Genomic DNA, 17,214 nt, shown 5'->3' with positions numbered 1-17,214 from the left:
AGTATCCAACAGGCCTGCTTTTAAACAGGTGTGAGACATGACTATGAAGATTTTCATTCATCCAGGTCATGGTATATTTAGTATAGGTAAAGCTGAGTAATCAATGAAGACATTTCACTACTCATCCGAGCAGCTTCTTCTGGTGTGGGAACTTCTCGGCATATAAACTCTTCCACTAATCCAATCACAATGCCAATTGTAACTCTTCTCAGAGAAGTAACTTTTTTTTAATTGATATCCCCTTAAAGCAGGCATGTCCAAACTCCGGCCCATTTTCAATTTCAAATTGGCCGCAGCCTTAAACAAGGATTCGCCAATTTAAGGGCAGAGATGAGCAGAGCATCTATCTTCTTGTCATGCCGGCTGCGCACAGTGACGTGATCACATGTTGGCGTGTTGGTGCTAGTTCTCGCCGGGGGCTGCCTCGGAGCTGCGCAAGAGCAGTTTAAAAGATTGTTACTCTGTAGAATGATGGCTTTCTGTGGTGGCTACACAAAGGGTAGACCTGAAACCGCAGATCCAGTGTTCGTGAAATAGGGAAAAACGGTTTCAGGTACAGTGGAGGAAGTGGCACTTTCCATAAGAAATGTATTACTAGCCCTTTAACAAGCTATGCAGCACTAACATTTGTTTTGAATAGTACACCCTTGCCTTCCAGCATGGGGGCAGGGCAAAGTTCTGATATACACACTGACGTTGTTTAGGTATTTTTCACCGCCTAGTACTGTGGATCATCCATGTCCAACATACTGTTAAACCCAGACCCATAGCCCTTTAGCAGTAACATTTGTGCCTTCAAAAGGCCCCCTCATTCGCTTCCCATCTTTTTTTTGCTGAATCATGGCACAAGTTCGGAGCTTAGGGCCCGACTCAGTACACAATAGTTATATTCATAATATAAAAGTCTGGTCATAAAATAGTTCATTTGTATTTATGTTAATGGTTCAAAAAAATGTCCCACTGAATGGTCGACCTCCACCCATATTCACCTCACCAAATCTGGCCCTGGTAGCAAAAAGTTTGGACACCCCTGCCTTAAAGCCTTGCCACTCTATGGATTCTAATACTTGCTCCCTGCCTTGAAGAATTGTGAAGCATTCAGTAGGGCTCTCACAATGATTATTGTAATGTCTGCAATAAAACATTTAAACAGAATGTTGAAGGCAAAATGAAGGCAGCAACTCATTAATACCATACCTCCCAACTGTCCCATTTTCTGCGACAGACCCAATTTTAACAGCTGAGCCCGCAGTCCCGGATTTTTTTTTAAACATTTAGAGTTTATCTTTGATTACCTGCACTGATGCGAGGAAAAAAATACTAAGTTTCTGAAATTTAATTAAAATAACAGAGTCCAGAGTAAAAAGCAGAATAAGCTTTAGAAGAATGACCTGTAAATGCAACGAAGTGGTGGCAGAGGAAGTACGGCCTGGAATCCCTGTTTTCTCATGGGCAGTCAAGGGAACAGATCAAACACCGAAGTCCGTTACCAAGAATAAAAGCATGGTCAAAATATCTGTTATCTGGAATCCAGAAAGCTCCTAATTATGGGATGGTAATCTCCCATAGACTTTGTTTTCATCAATTTATAAATGAATAATTTTCCTTTGTCTCTGTAGTAATAAGGCTGGAACTACCCGATGCGTCTTCTTGAGATCCGATGCAATGAGAGGAAATAGATGCGACAAAAATAAGGTAATAGAAATGTCGGACCTTGTAGTTGCGTGCATCTGACATGACTGTTGGATGCAAACGATGCATGTTGCGTCTTCATCCGACAGTCGTGTCAGATGCACGCGGCGACAAGGTCCGACATTTCTATTACCTTATTTTTGTCGCATCCGTTTCCTCTCATCGCGTCGGATCTCGAGAAGATGCATCGTGTAGTTCCAGCCTTAAACATTACCTTGTACTTGATGTTAACTAAGCTGCATGAATCTACTGTATATTGGTGGCAACACAATTGTGTTGCGTTTAAATTTTGAACGATTTTTTGTAGACTTAAGTTATGGAGATATCAATTACTAAATATCCCTTTTCCATGCAACTTTGGGTCAAGAGCATTCTAGGTAACAGGTTCCATATCTGTACTAGCTTCAGTAAGGGCACATGGCTGTTGGTAGGTTTATAAACTTTATTTGGAGCTAAGAATTTGCAATGCACATGCAGCAAGTTGCGTATCAGCCTTTGGCAGCAACGAGATGGACCATCTGTGCAAAGGCAATTATCCCTATAAATAAAACCACCAACATCAATGCATGTATGTCAGATGCTTTAAAGTTGATCAAGCAGTAGATTTTGATGTGGTGACCAATTTAGTTTTTGATAAATGAAAAAGGGCAGTTTTCTTTCATTGCAGAGAAATAAAGTTCAGGTTTCATTGGCAGAGTAACACTTTTACTTAGAGTAAAGCCGACTCCGGTATGATCCGGCCAAACCGAATGTATTATCTTCCTTCGGCACAGATTGGTACAAATATACTGTATTGAGAAGGGCTTAGCTACCTACTTTTTGGTTCATTAATGGCCTTCAGTATTGAAACTGACAGTGACTGAATTCAATAAATTATTTGTGTCCCCATCTCATACACCTGGAATACGATGACCTGTTTTCCATATCACACTTTGGGGGCACCTGCGATACTGTATTATTACTCCTGTGATGACTCTCTTCAGGTACCGCTTTGTGTCATCGACCAACTAGGTTTTGATTATTTAGATAACATTTTGATCATTGAAAACACAGAGGGTCACACAGATGCCTAGGAATTTACCCAATTTTGGGCATCTTAATTTTGAATGACCAATATATGTATGATTAACTTAAGAAACCAGTTTGTTGCCCTCTTTATTCATTAGTCTTTCATGTGTTAATTAAAAAATCAGCATTATTTATCTAATTCACCTCCTATTAAAAAGGTATAACTTTTAATATGTTATAAAATAGCCCATTTTAAGCAAGTTTTCAATTGGTCTTCATTGTTATTTTTTTTTATATAGTTTCTGAATTATTTGCTTTTTTTTGCTTCTGACTCTTTCCAGCTTTCAAATGAGGGTCACTGATCCCATCTAAAAAAACAAATGCTCTGTAAGGCTACAATTATATTGTTATTGCTGCTTTTTATTTCTCATCTTTCTAGCCCAGGGGTCCCCACCTTTTTTACCCATGAGCCACATTCAAAAATAAAAAGAATTGGGGAGAAAAACAGGCATGCAAAAACTTTCTGGGTGCAAAATAAGGGCTGTAATTGGCTATGTGGTGGCCCCTGTGTGGACTGGCAGACTATAGGAAGCTCTATTTTACAGTACACCTGGTTTTTATGCAGCCAAAACTTGCCTCCAAGCCTGGAATTCAAAAATAAGCTCCTGTTTTGGGGCCACTGGGAGCAACATCTAAGAGGTTGTAGAGCAACACGTTGCTCGTGAGCTAATGGTTGGGGATCACTGTTCTAGCCAGGCCCCTCCTATTCATATTCCAGTCTCTCTTTCAAATCAATACATGGTTGCTAGGGTAATTTGTATCCTAGCAAGCACATTGCTGAAATTGTAGACTGGAGAGCTGCTGAATAAAAAGCTAAATAACTCAAAATACACAAATAAACAATTAAAATCAATTGCAAATTGTCTCATCTCTCTACATCATACTAACAACTAACTCAAAGGTAAACAGCCCCTTTAAAGGAGAACCAAACCCTTATTCATAAAAAAAACCCTACCCCCCACCCTACATAGACCCCCCTACTCCCCCCCAGCCTAGGTGTAAACTTCGGTAATTGCTCCATAGTCTTTACTTACCTCTCTTTGCAGATTCAGTGCAGCGGAGCTCACGGGTGCCAACTTCTTCTCTTCGGTAATCTTCATGAAATAGGTGCCATATTAGCGCATGCGCAGTTGGAACACTCTTCCGGTTTTTGACTGTGCATGCGCCGAAAATGGAGGAAATTGCCGAAGTGCCTGAAGAAGACCTGAAGATTACCGAAGAGCCAGAAGATGGTGCCCATGAGCTCCACTGAATCTGCAAAGAGAGTTAAGTAAAGACTTAGGGGTAATTATCGGTTTACACCTAGGCTGGGAGGGAGCAGGGGGGTGTCTATGTAGGGGAGGGGAGTAGGGGTTTTTATGAATAAGGGTTTGGTTCTCCTTTAAGTCATAGTGCCATTTCTGGCCAAACTTTATCACAGGGCAATACATAGAAGAAGACCCACTCTACATATGTAAGACATCATCCTGGTTATAACTCACTGTTGTGAAAATAGACAATGCACCCATGAACCAGACAATGATTGGCTGCTGTGTTACCTCGAATGGAAAGTAAATCAGGAATATGCTGGGATGGAAAGACTTAAAGGAAAACTATACCCCCCAAACAATGTAGGTCTCTATAAAAAGATATTGCATAAAACAGCTCATATGTAAAACCCTGCTTCGTGTAAATAAACCATTTTCATAATAATATACTTTTCTAGTAGTATGTGCCATTGGGTAATCATAAATAGAAAATTGCCATTTTAAAATATAAGGGCCGCCCCCTGGGATCGTAGGATTCACTGTACTCACAAACAAACCAACAAACCATACATGTTAGGTCACATGAGCCAATTAACAGACAGAGTTTTATCTCTTGCTTCCACACTTCTTCCTGTTACAGTTAGAGTTGAAGTATTTCTGGTCAGGTGATCTCTGAGACAGCACAGAGACCATCGCGAAATGGTGGCTCAAGGCAAGAGATGTAAAAGGGCAATATTTACTTAAATATATATTCCAGTTTGGCAAGATTCTTTAATATGCCACTTAATAAGATATGAACTATCTGTTGCTTAAGTGTTCATTTTGGGAGTATAGTTTTCCTTTAACTGGATCCCACTAAATTATTTTCTAAAAGTAAAGTCCAACACTACAATCTTGGTATTTATTCTTCTAAAAGCATTAAAGCAATTAAGTTACTTTTACCTCTGAGCCCACAGCAAACCTAATCCATAAAGCAGGCCAGTATACTGGAGTCCAATAATGTCATTGTCATGGTCTGTCCTCTCACAAGCAACATATTCCCATAAAAAACAAACAGAAGACTGATATTAAAAATGATATACATTTTATTGTTGATGCAATATATAAATCATGTTGTCTTTATTGTACCTTTATTATATACTGATATAACAGCTGATATGTAGGAATGCACCGAATCCACTATTTTGGATTTGGCCGAACCCCTGAAACCTTTGCAAAAGATTCGTCCGAATACCGAACCAAATCTGAATCCTAATTTTCATATGCAAATTAGGGGTGGGAAGGGGAAAACATTTTTTACTTCCTTGTTTTGTTACAAAAAGTCACGCAATTTCCCTCCCCATCCCTAATTTGCATATGAAAATTAGGATTCTGTTCGGCTGGGCAGAAGGATTCGGCTGAATCTGAATCCTGCTGAAAAAGGCTGAATCCCGAACCAAATCCTGGATTCGGTGCATCCCTACTGATATGCAATCACATTAAGTTCCAGATAAAGTCCAAATATGTGAATTAAGTTTTCAAACATCATTTTATAAAACAAAGCAGCATTTATAGTTTGAGTATCGCGTATTTGGTACCCATACTTTTTATAAACCAAACAGTTAGAAATGTGTATCACAGTCTAGAAAAGTCTTTGATTGGCTGGCACATAGCAAAGCATTGACGGTAAACTTTGTAAAATGCCTTTACATAGGCATTTGAATTGGCAAGGATATTGGTTACACTCACAGCATAATAATAACTCTTGGGAGTTATTGAAAAAGTCAAAGAGCAAAATATACCCTATTTCGGTAAGGTTACATTTCCTTTTTAATAAAATATACAAGCCTAACTAATTCTATAAAGCTTTTCTATCTGCAATCAATAGGAGCGGCCATTTTAATTCCTTTGAAGAGGAAAAAGGAAATTTCTATTGACATGAATTCAGTTTCTCAAGAAAGAACGTTTAAACGAATGGGGTAATGTAATAACAAGTGCAAAGTATAGTAACCCATAGCAACCAACCACATGTTTTCAAACAGCTGGTCCATAAGTTCTACCAACCCATTGTTTGGAGTAGCAAGAAGCGGATAAAACTTAGCAGATGTTATTACATTAGCTCATATTCACCTATTGGAAGAGCGGTACCATGGATTTATACAACACAAGATAATATGTACCCATCAGTCATTTTAAGAACACTAAGGGGCCAATTCACCAAGCTCGAGTGAAGGATTTGAAGTAAAAAAACTTCGAATTTCGAGTGTTTTTTTGTGCTCCTCGACTATCTAATTGGCGTAAATTCGCCTGAGTAGAATAGATAAAGCGCAAAAATGCTGCGACTATTCGCCATTCAATAGTTGAAGTACTGGATCGAGCGCAAAAACGCTGCGACTATTCGCTCATTCGATAGTTAAAGTACTGTCTCTTTTAAAAATACTTTGACTGCCTACTTCGCCACCTAAAACCTACCCAATTGCTTTAAAAGCCTATGGGAAAGTCCCATAGGCTTGTTTTCCAAGTTTTTGATCGAATAAAAAGGCATTTGATCGAATGAAAATCCTTAGAGCGAATATTCGATCGAGCGCCTATTCGCCTGGCGAATATTCGACTATTCGCCAGCACGTAAATTCGCCCGAATTGCCTATTCGATTCTATTCCCCAGTCGAATTTCGAGGGATTTAACCCCTCAAAATTCGACCCTTGATGAATTTGCCCCATAATGTACCAGTCTAATGTTTCTTTAGGTTCTTGTTGCAGTTGAGTCTATGCTTAGCATTTAATTCCAATATATTTGAGTTTATTTTCCATCTTATTCCTAAAAGGCTCATTTATACCCAATCAATATATATATTTTATGTAAGACAGATACATGAAACTGGAATGCACGCCCCTAACTCATCATTCATGCATAATAAATTGAGATTCATGAAAGAACAGTAATTCCCTAATCACTGTAGCTCCCTTTGTAGTCATTTTGTGAACTAGTTACGGTGATATTTGGGATTAGAAGTCATGGACCACTTGAGCTCATGTACCAACTGAGGAAAGAAAATATATATATATAAGTGTGTAATAATGTACCCCCAATTGTAAAATACACTATATGGCCAACATCACATTTTGAAAGCAAAGGCATTAATATAAATTTGTTGTATGTTTACCTCTATAGCAACCTCTGCTGTTCTGGGGTGGCTTTTATGTACATTGTTAGTAGGACTGGCTTTCATTCAATGACAAGAGTATTAATAAGGTTGGGCAATGGTATTGGGAAAGAGGTCTGTTTCGCAGTCAGAATTCCAATTGATGCCACAGGTGTTCAGCTGAATAAAAGTCAGAGTTCTGGTGGGCTAGTTCTTGCACACGAATCTCAGAAAACTGAGAAGGACCTTGCTTCATGCATGGAGCATCATTGTGCTAAAAGAAAAAGCCTTCTGTAAACTGTTGCCCAAAAGTAGGAAACGTGGAAAATTAAAAAAAAGTCATTGTATTTTACAAGTTAATATCCTCTGGAGCCAGGGGACTTAGCCGGGACTAGTGTTCTCCAGGCATTGGCAAAGCCCGCAGTCCATCAGATGGCCAGATAGTGAAGAGATTCATCGAAAGCATTTCCTCTGGCTTCAGATTCATTCGACAGTGACCTTTTCAGCACTCCAGTGATACTTGGCACTGTGCATGACAATGTTTGGCTTTTGTGCAGCTGCTTGCCCATGGGAATACATCTTGTTAAGCTCCCAACCAATAGTCATTGTGCCGGCATTACTTCCATAGACAGTTTAGAAGTTGGCAGTGAACTTCAAATGTGGTTTTTCAGCACTCACTGTTCCATTTCTTTGCACTTGCATGGCCGACAAATTCATGACTCAACTGTTGCTGCTTCTTGATGTTTCACAGCTACTAGGGCAGCTCTAACATGGCATGAATTTCATGAATTGACTTGACAGAAGGATGGCATCCTATGATGGTACATTTGAAAGCCACTATTGACTTGACAGAAGGATGGCATCCTTTGATGGTACAACATTTGAAAGCCACTAAGCTAAGTAATACAAAAATATACAGTAATAAATGGATTTGTCCAGTTTTACTAATTAGGAGTGTCTAGATACTTTTGGCCATGTAGTGAATAAGTATATTGGAAGTCACCAAGGAGTTCCAAGGTGGTAACAGGACATGTCCTATTATATAATAGGTCAAGAAGCACCAAGGTAAGTTTCAAGATACTTATATTTTAAAACAGGAGGCTCATTAGGATACACACATATATATAATTCCACAGGGTTGCTTGGTGCAATCTTGTGCCACTTCAAGCCCTTTTCTCTGTAATCTCACAATTTTGTTATGCATAGTTGAAGGTGATCTGAACCTGGCTTCAGCTACACATGCTCTAGGTTTGAAAAAGAGAAACAACTTAAGTTGGCACCCATCAACCCTGTTCCATGGTCACTCAATATGCCAGATCACTGACTTTCTAAACTGTTGCTACATATATCAGAAGCATCAGAGGATGCTGGTAAATGGTATCAGATGATAACTGCTACTCTGAGATTGGCTTCATTTAAACTCATGGAGCATGCCCAGTAGGGACTGAGACTAAAGCTGCTGCTACTATGTAAAATGTACAGAGGTAATGAGCTGCTAGTAAGATGCTATAGGGGAACTGAATTTTTTAAACTTACAATTTATAAAAAAGGTAAAAATAGAAAGCATGACATAAAATTTTATCACATTTTGCATCACATTGGCCAATGCATGGAAACAGCTTAATAAATGGAGTCAAAACAAAAAAAGTTAAAAGAAAAAAGAGTCAAAACACTGCATAGAAATGGAAACACTTATCATTAACACAGGTCAGCACTATGGAGTAAAGAAAACGAGAAAATGTCTTTTATCACTGAGCTGTCACCACTAACGCTATAAGTCAAAGAGGCAACAGTTCATAAATCTGCCCCCTAACATTTGTGAAGATGAACTGCTGTCCCAGTAGAAATTCTACAGTGTACATTCACTTGATTTTTCTATAACTGTTTAATAAAAGATACTGAAACAGGTTATTTTGACTTATTTGAGTTTTTTTTCCATATCTGACTACACTAAAAAGTTAATTCCATTAAAAAGTGGATCAGTATCGTCCAATGGTCAAATTGTCAGACAATTAAGAATCTGTCAGGAATGGGAGTGTCATTGTTAACCCTGCAGAATAAATGCTAATCTATAAACTCCTTACATTCATAACTGGTGAGTATAATGTCCCTTTAATCATTTGAATTGATGTTGCCTTACATTCAAGTACTTTAAGATGAATCTTCACCTTTGTCTTTCTCTTTTGATTCTTTTGTAAAATTGTCTTCTGTTGTTTCAGCAAGAAGTTCTGGATCATCTTTTTCTGTCTTGTCAATTAGATGTTTCTCTGTGGCAGAAGAAAACCCTAATTTGGGAACTTTAAACCATGATTTCTTCTCGGAAGTCTGTAATTCCTCTTTTTCTATTTTTTTAGTGTCCTGCACCTTTTGAATAGAAGTTTCGTTATCTGTTTTATTTACAGAGGAAGTAAATCCAATACTAGGGAGGTGAAACCTGAACTTCAGAGACTGATTACTTGTGGCTTCTTTTGATTTCAGACTGTTTTCATCGTGACTAGGAGCTGCAGTTGATGACATTTCATTTTTTGCCGCTCCATCATTTGTTTCAGCATATTCAGACATATTAGAAAACTCTGGTTGGTCACAGGATTTAACTGAAAGTGTAAGAGTCTTCACTTTTGGTATATAGAAAATCTGTCTGTTTGGTTTATGCTCTGCTGTTGTATTGTCTAATACAATGTCAAGGGACTTCGTATTCTCAGAAACCACTAGGTGATCTTCTGTATTGGTGCATGCCTCTGCTGATATTTGAGACTCTTCCCTGTTAACATTTCGATGGGACTCTGGCAACTTTATCTTCATAAGTGAAAACCCAAAAGAAGGTTTTTCAGTTTCTGATGAACTGATCTCATATTCTTTTACAATTTGGGTAGGCAACAACATATTTTCAGTTGAAGGTTGTTTAGTTTGAGTTGTGCCATCCGACGTATAGTCAATTGCAGTGTTTTGTTTTGTTTCCCAGATAGTGTTTGAATATACCTCATCAAGCTTGTTAGAACCTTTTATAATAGTTATTTCTGTGCTTTCTGTTGATACTGGCAAATCAGATGAAACATGTGATGTGAAATTAGGAAGCCCATAGTCTGTATCAAATTGCTTTGCAGTCACTGAGCTTTTCTCATTCAATGTAATGTATTTGACAGCAGTTGGTGTTATGTTCATCTCTTTTTTCATAGATTTTTTTATTTCATTTAAGGATGTTTCATCTCCAAAATCTGGGCCAGTATCTGCATCTTTGACATCTGACTGATGTTTATTTAAGTCTAAAGTAGATGTATTGGCAATACAACTGATATCTACAGTTTGCAGTTCATCCTCACAAGTTAAATCATATTCAGCAAGGTCTATGCCAACCTTTTCAAGGTGAGCAGCAATACCAAAGGATTCACATTGTGGCTCAGAAGGTAAAATTGGCTTTTTAACTTTCGAAAAAGATAATTTAAAGCCAGACCTATTGGGTTTCATTTTTTTCTCACTTAAATTGACATTCCTAAGAGAAACTGAGACTGAGTGTTTTTTTTTCTCAGTGAAAAATTGATCATCTGTTATTTCTCCTGAATGTCCAAATCTGTTCACTTTTTGCTTTTTGATAAAATGTGTTTGTAGTTCTTCACTTGCAGACTGACTATTTCCATGCTCCATTTGTTCTACTGGCTTATAGAACTTAGCATTATCACTTTGGACATCATTAGGATCTACAAAAGAAATTTGGGGTGCCATGAAATAAGGAAACTCAATCTTGATATCTTCCTCAAGATGTGAATCTACAGAAATTGTAGTTGGTTGTGACTCACTTAACAAATTCACAGGTGACATATCCTTGATTAGTTGAGATTTTTCTTTCTGTGTATCAACAGTTTTAGTCATGTTATCTTTAGTAACAATCACCTTTAATGAGTCTGTGCTAGTGCCGGTGCTTTCAGTTATCTCCCCTGTGGAAAGTTTTGATAATTCCAACTGAGGGAGCTGGAATTTTAAATGCTCACCTTCCTTGCTTAATAAAGGTGCTTTCTCTTTGCCTGCTTCAATTTCTAGCTGTGTTTTTAGTTTCTCACTTTCATTAAATAAATCTGTAGCAAAATCTTTATGTGGTAAATCAGCATTTAGGTCTTTGATTGTTTCATCCAGAGGATCATTAGCGCTTTCTTTTTTCCTCCTAAAACTAAGTGAAGGAAGTTTAAATGATGGCAGTTTGAAAAGACTTCTGCTCTTTCCTACAGATGAATGCTGCTGCAAGTCATTATCTTCCATGGCTTCTTTGATCTTATCAGTCCCACCATCTTGAGCAGATATAATATCTTCTTGAAAAGTAGCAGTGCCATCATCAGATTTGCTAGCTTTTGTCTGCATAATCTCTTTCACTGAGTCAGTTTCCCTCCCTATGGTTTTGAATGAAGACTCCAATGTATAGTTAAGTGTATCAAAACATTCTAAATCCAGATTATTATCACTGTTACCTTCATCTTCAATGTAAATATTTTCTTCTATAACAGAAACACTATATTTTAAAGGGTCGAAACTTATTCCACTATCATCAAGATTTATATGTATTCTGTCACCCATTTTTGGCAAATCAATGTCTTTCTTTTCCTCTTTCAAATTTACAGCTACTGTCCTAAAGCTTTGTTCCACTTGCTTGGCAGTATCAATTTTATAAGAATTAAGCATCTGTTCTGTTGAATCACATGTTAATACTGAAGTGTCCTTTTCTAGCAAAGTTTCTTCAAATGGAATGGATTCATACATTACTACAGATTTATCTTTTTTTAGGAGTTGTAGCTCTCTGATAGTCTCTTGTGGACCCTCAGTTGTATTAACATCATACAATGACAAAAAACTTTGTTTACTCCCTTTGATGTCTTCATCGGGAGTATAAATACGTTCCTCAAGAACTTTGACACTAATCGTTGATGGAGGGCCTGGACTAGTTACTCCACTTAGTGCCTCAGCACATAGGAATTCTGATTGCTGCTGAACTTTTGTGGTTGATACCTCACACTCATTGTTATCACTAACTGGATCACAGGTTTCTTTTAAAACTTCAACTTCAAAATTAATGGAAGGTCCTTCCTGAAAAGTGAAGTTAGCTCCTGTATTACTTTTATTATTTCCTTCAGACACGTTTAGTTTTTTTCCTATAATGTTTCCATCGCTGATACTAATTCTCTCTTCAATAAGAGTAACACCAATTATTGGTTTCGTAAAATATGGTGAAAAGGATTCTGCTTCCAGAACAGCCTGTTTTTCCTCAGTTGTTTCAGTTGTTATAGTTGCAGTCCCTGCCATTTCTTCTTGAGGTTTTAGTTCTTCTTCGGTTGGAGACAAAGTATCATCAATGTCTTCAATCTCAAATTCAGTTTTTGTTTCTGAGGTGTATCCTTCCAGGGGAGAAGTAACACCTGTCTCTTGGTATTCAGTAGCTATGACAGTTTTTTCCACTTTTGTAACCTTTTTCCTGCGTCTTTTCCCTTTACCCTGCACCTCCCAGTGTTCTTCCACAGAGGGTTCCACTTGAATGCTTAACTCTTTCTGCACTACTTCAGATTCTTTGATGTCTTTCTGTATTTCAAGTGAAATGTCTCCTTTCGGCTGTGTCATGGCAACCGAGCTATCTGGAATAGCCTTTTCATCAGACTGAACAAAATGGAGCATTGATAACGTCGGAAGCTGTGTTTCGGGAACTGATACTTCTATAACTGTCTCTAGAATTTGTGTTTTGGGTTCTGTTATTTCAGTCTCTTGAGTTGTTCTAGCCGTATCCACTCTTTCTTCAGACACCTCTAGAATTTCTGCTTTGGGTTCTGTAACTTGAGTGTCTTGAGTTGTTTCTCTCTCTTTTCCTTCAGAGTCAACCTTGCTGTCTTCTTTGTGCTGTGGGATTTCCTCTGTGCCACCTTCCATATCGGTTTGCTCCGTTGTAGAAAGTGTTAAGACTGTGGATGTTGGAAGCTGTGTTTCGCAAATTGTCAATTCTGTAACTGATTGCAGAATTTGTATTGTGGGTTCTTTAATTAGAGTCTCTTGAGCTGTTACAGCTGTACCAACTCTGTCTTCAGACATTGTCAAGAAAAGTTTTGTCTCAGTTGTCTCAGTTGTCTCAGTTGTTATAGTTGCAGTCTCTGCCATCTCTTCTTGAGTTTTTAGTTCTTCTTCGGTTGGAGACAAAGTATCATCAATGTCTTCAATCTCAAATTCAGTTTTTGTTTCTGAGGTGTATCCTTCCAGGGGAGAAGTAACACTTGTCTCTTGGAATTCAGTAGCTATGACAGTTTTTTCCATTTTTGTAACCTTTTTTCTGCGTCTTTTCCCTTTACCCTGCACCTCCCAGTGTTCTTCCACAGAGGGTTCCTCTTGAATGCTTAACTCTTTCTGCACTACTTCAGATTCTTTGATGTCTTTCTGTATTTCAAGTGACTGTATGGAGTCAGTGTCGGGTTTAGGCCTTTCTTCCTCTTGCTGAAGCTCTACTGTCACATCTTCTTTGGAAACTGTTGTTGGCTCAGACTCAACTGAGAGGCTTAAAGACTCTATAACTGTCTCCCGCTCTGTTATTTCAGCCTCGTGTTTTACTTCTTCTTTGGGTTTTGAAGCATCTTCAGTTTCCGTTAGATCAGCTGGTTTGTCAGATTTGCCAAACAGTGGTATTTTGAATGCGGGGAGCTGTATGCCCCATCCCCAAGAACTGGTTTCTTTTTCTTCAGTGCTAATGCATTCACTTGTAGTCTTTGCCTCTGTTTCTTCTAACTCAAACTGAATGTCTCCTTTCGGCTGTGGCATAGCAACCGAGCTATCTGGAATAGCCTTTTGATCAGACTGAACAAAATGGAGCGTCGATAATGTCGGAAGCTGTGTTTCGGGAACTGATACTTCTATAACTGTTTCTAGAATTTGTGTTTTGGGTTCTGTAATTTCAGTCTCTTGAGTTGTTCTAGCCGTATCCACTCTTTCTTCAGACACCTCTAGAATTTCTGCTTTGGGTTCTGTAGCTTGAGTGTCTTGAGTTGTTTCTCTCTCTTTTTCTTCAGAGTCAACCTTGCTGTCTTCTTTGTGCTGTGGGATTTCCTCTGTGCCACCTGCCATATCGGTTTGCTCCGTTGTAGAAAGTGTTAAGACTGTGGATGTTGGAAGCTGTGTTTCGCAAATTGTCAATTCTGTAACTGTTTGCAGAATTTGTATTGTGGGTTCTGTAATTAGAGTCTCTTGAGCTGTTACAGCTGTATCAACTCTGTCTTCAGACATTGTCAAGAAAAGTTTTGTCTCAGTTGTCTCAGTTGTTATAGTTGCAGTCTCTACCATCTCTTCTTGAGGTTTTAGTTCTTTTCGGTTGGAGACAAAGTATCATCAATGTCTTCAATCTCAAATTCAGTTTTTGTTTCTGAGGTGTATCCTTCCAGGGGAGAAGTAACACCTGTCTCTTGGTATTCAGTAGCTATGACAGTTTTTTCCAACTTTTGTAACCTTTTTCCTGCGTCTTTTCCCTTTACCCTGCACCTCCCAGTGTTCTTCCACAGAGGGTTCCACTTGAATGCTTAACTCTTTCTGCACTACTTTCAGATTCTTTGATGTCTTTCTGTATTTCAAGTGACTGAATGGAGTCAGTGTCGGGTTTAGGCCTTTCTTCCTCTTGCTCAAGCTCTACTGTGACCTCTTCTTTCGAAACTGTTGTTGGCTGAGACTCAACTGAGAGGCTTAAAGACTCTATAACTGTCTCCTGCTCTGTTATTTCAGCCTCGTGTTTTACTTCTTCTTTGGGTTTTGAAGCATCTTCAGTTTCCGTTAGATCAGCTGGTTGTCAGATTTGCCAAACAGTGGTATTTTGAATGCGGGGGAACTGTATGCCCATCCCAAGAACTGGTTTCTTTTTCTTCAGTGCTAATGCATTCACTTGTAGTCTTTGCCTCTGTTTCTTCTAACTCAAACTGAATGTCTCCTTTCGGCTGTGGCATAGCAACCGAGCTATCTGGAATAGCCTTTTGATCAGACTGAACAAAATGGAGCGTCGATAATGTCGGAAGCTGTGTTTCGGGGAACTGATACTTCTATAACTGTTTCTAGAATTTGTGTTTGGGTTCTGTAATTTCAGTCTCTTGAGTTGTTCTAGCCGTATTCCACTCTTTCTTCAGACACCTCTAGAATTCTGCTTTGGGTCTGTAGCTTGAGTGCTTGAGTTGTTTCTCTCTCTTTTTCTCAGAGTCAAACCTTGCTGTCTTCTTTGTGCTGTGGGATTTCCTCTGTGCCACCTGCCATATCGGTTTGCTTCCGTTGTAGAAAGTGTTAAGACTGTGGATGTTGGAAGCTGTGTTTCGCAAATTGTCAATTCTGTAACTGTTTGCAGAATTTGTATTGTAGGTTCTGTTAATTAGAGTCTCTTGAGCTGTTACAGCTGTATCAACTCTGTCTTCAGACATTGTCAAGAAAAGTTTTGTCTCAGTTGTCTCAGTTGTTATAGTTGCAGTTCTCTACCATCTCTTCTTGAGGTTTTAGTTCTTCTTCGGTTGGAGACAACAGTATCATCAATGTCTTCAATCTCAAATTCAGTTTTGTTTCTGAGGTGTATCCTTCCAGGGAGAAGTAACACCTGTCTCTTTGGTATTCAGTAGCTTATGACAGTTTTTTCCACTTTTGTAACCTTTTTCCTGCGTCTTTTCCCTTTACCCTGCACCTCCCGGTGTTCTTCCACAGAGGGTTCCACTTGAATGCTTAACTCTTTCTGAACTACTTCAGATTCTTTGATGTCTTTCTGTATTTCAAGTGAATGAATGAAGTCAGTGTCGGGTTTAGGCCTTTCTTCCTCTTGCTGAAGCTCTACTGTCACCTCTTCTTTCGAAACTGTTGTTGGCTCAGACTCATCTGAGAGGCTTAAAGACTCTATAACTGTCTCACGCTCTATTATTTCAGCCTCGTGTTTAACTTCTTCTTTGGGTTTTGAAGCATCTTCAGTTTCCGTTAGATCAGCTGGTTTGTCAGATTGCCAAACAGTGTGATTGAATGCGGGAGCTGTATGCCCCATCCCCAAGAACTGGTTTCTTTTTCTTCAGTGCTAATGCATTCAACTTGTAGTTTCGGCCTGTTTCTTCAACTCAAGCTGAATGTCTCCTTTCGGCTGTGGCATAGCAACCGAGCTATCTGAATAGCCTTTGATCAGACTGAACAAAATGGAGCGTGATAACGTCGAAGCGGTGGTTCGGGAACTGATACTTCTATAACTGTTTCTAGAATTTGTGTTTTGGGTTCTGTAATTTCAGCCTCTTGAGTTGTTCTAGCCGTATCCACTCTTTCTTCAGACACCTCTAGAATTTCTGCTTGGTTCTGTAGCTTGAGTGTCTTGAGTTGTTTTCTCTCTTTTTCTTCAGAGTCAACCTTGCTGTCTTCTTTGTGCTGTGGGATTTTCCTCTGTGCACCTGCCATATCGGTTTGCTCGTTGTAGAAAGTGTTAAGACTGTGATGTTAGAAGCGTTGTTTCGCAAATTGTCAATTCTGTAAACTGATTGTTGCAGAATTTGCATTGTGGGTTCTGTAAATAGAGTCTCTTGAGCTGTTACAGCACGTATCAAACTCTGTCTTCAACATTGTCAAGAAAAGTTTTGTCTCAGTGTCTCAGTTGTTATAGTTGCAGTCTCTACCATCTCTTCTTGAGGTTTTATTCTTCTTCGGTTATGGAACAAAGTATCATCAATCTTCAATCTCAAATTCAGTTTTGTTTCTGAGTGTATCTCCTTCCCAGGAGAAGTAACACCGTGGTCTCTTGGTATTCAGTAGCATGACGTTTTATTCCACTTGTAACCTTTTTCCTGCGTCTTTTCCTTTAACCCTGCACCTCCCGGTGTTCTTCCACAGAGGGTATCCACTGAATGCCTGACTCTTTCTGAATACTTCAGATTCTTTGATTCTTTCTGTATTTCAAGTGATGAATGAAGTCAGTGTCGGGTTTAGCCCTTTCTTCCTCTTGCTTTGAAGCTCTTACTGTCACCTTCTTCTTTCGGAAACTTTGTTGGCTCAGACTCACTGAGAGGCTTAAAAGACCTCTATAACTGTCTCACGCTCTATTTTAGTTCGCCGTCGTTTAAACTTCTCTTGGGTTTGAA

General features: G+C 38.8%; 1 protein-coding gene across 1 annotated transcript; it reads right to left on the bottom strand.

Annotated features, from left to right (window-relative positions):
* Positions 1-6,638: 6,638 nt before the first annotated feature.
* Positions 6,639-16,139, bottom strand: LOC121397762 (myosin-11-like). The gene is made up of 3 exons (XM_041575189.1): positions 15,785-16,139; positions 14,706-14,914; positions 6,639-12,694 (listed from the first exon to the last, which is right to left on the bottom strand). The coding sequence occupies exons 1-3, from the start codon at positions 16,137-16,139 to the stop codon at positions 9,281-9,283; spliced, it is 3,978 nt and encodes a 1,325-aa protein (XP_041431123.1). The 3' UTR covers positions 6,639-9,280.
* Positions 16,140-17,214: the final 1,075 nt, after the last annotated feature.

The sequence above is a fragment of the Xenopus laevis genome, chromosome 8S, assembly GCF_017654675.1.
Source record: "Xenopus laevis strain J_2021 chromosome 8S, Xenopus_laevis_v10.1, whole genome shotgun sequence".
In the NCBI taxonomy this organism is placed as follows: domain Eukaryota; kingdom Metazoa; phylum Chordata; class Amphibia; order Anura; family Pipidae; genus Xenopus; species Xenopus laevis.
This window is presented reverse-complemented; position numbering and strand designations above follow the sequence as displayed.

Coding starts and splice junctions, on each gene's coding strand:
- LOC121397762 (XM_041575189.1), bottom strand. CDS start 16,139: ATGGGGCATACAGCTCCCGCATTCAATCACACTGTTTGGCAATCTGAC. Junction 14,915..15,784: donor AGAACACCGGGAGGTGCAGG/GTAAAGGGAAAA, acceptor TCTGACAACCAG/CTGATCTAACGGAAACTGAA. Junction 12,695..14,705: donor ACTCCATTCAGTCACTTGAA/ATACAGAAAGAC, acceptor ATTTCACTTGAA/ATACAGAAAGACATCAAAGA.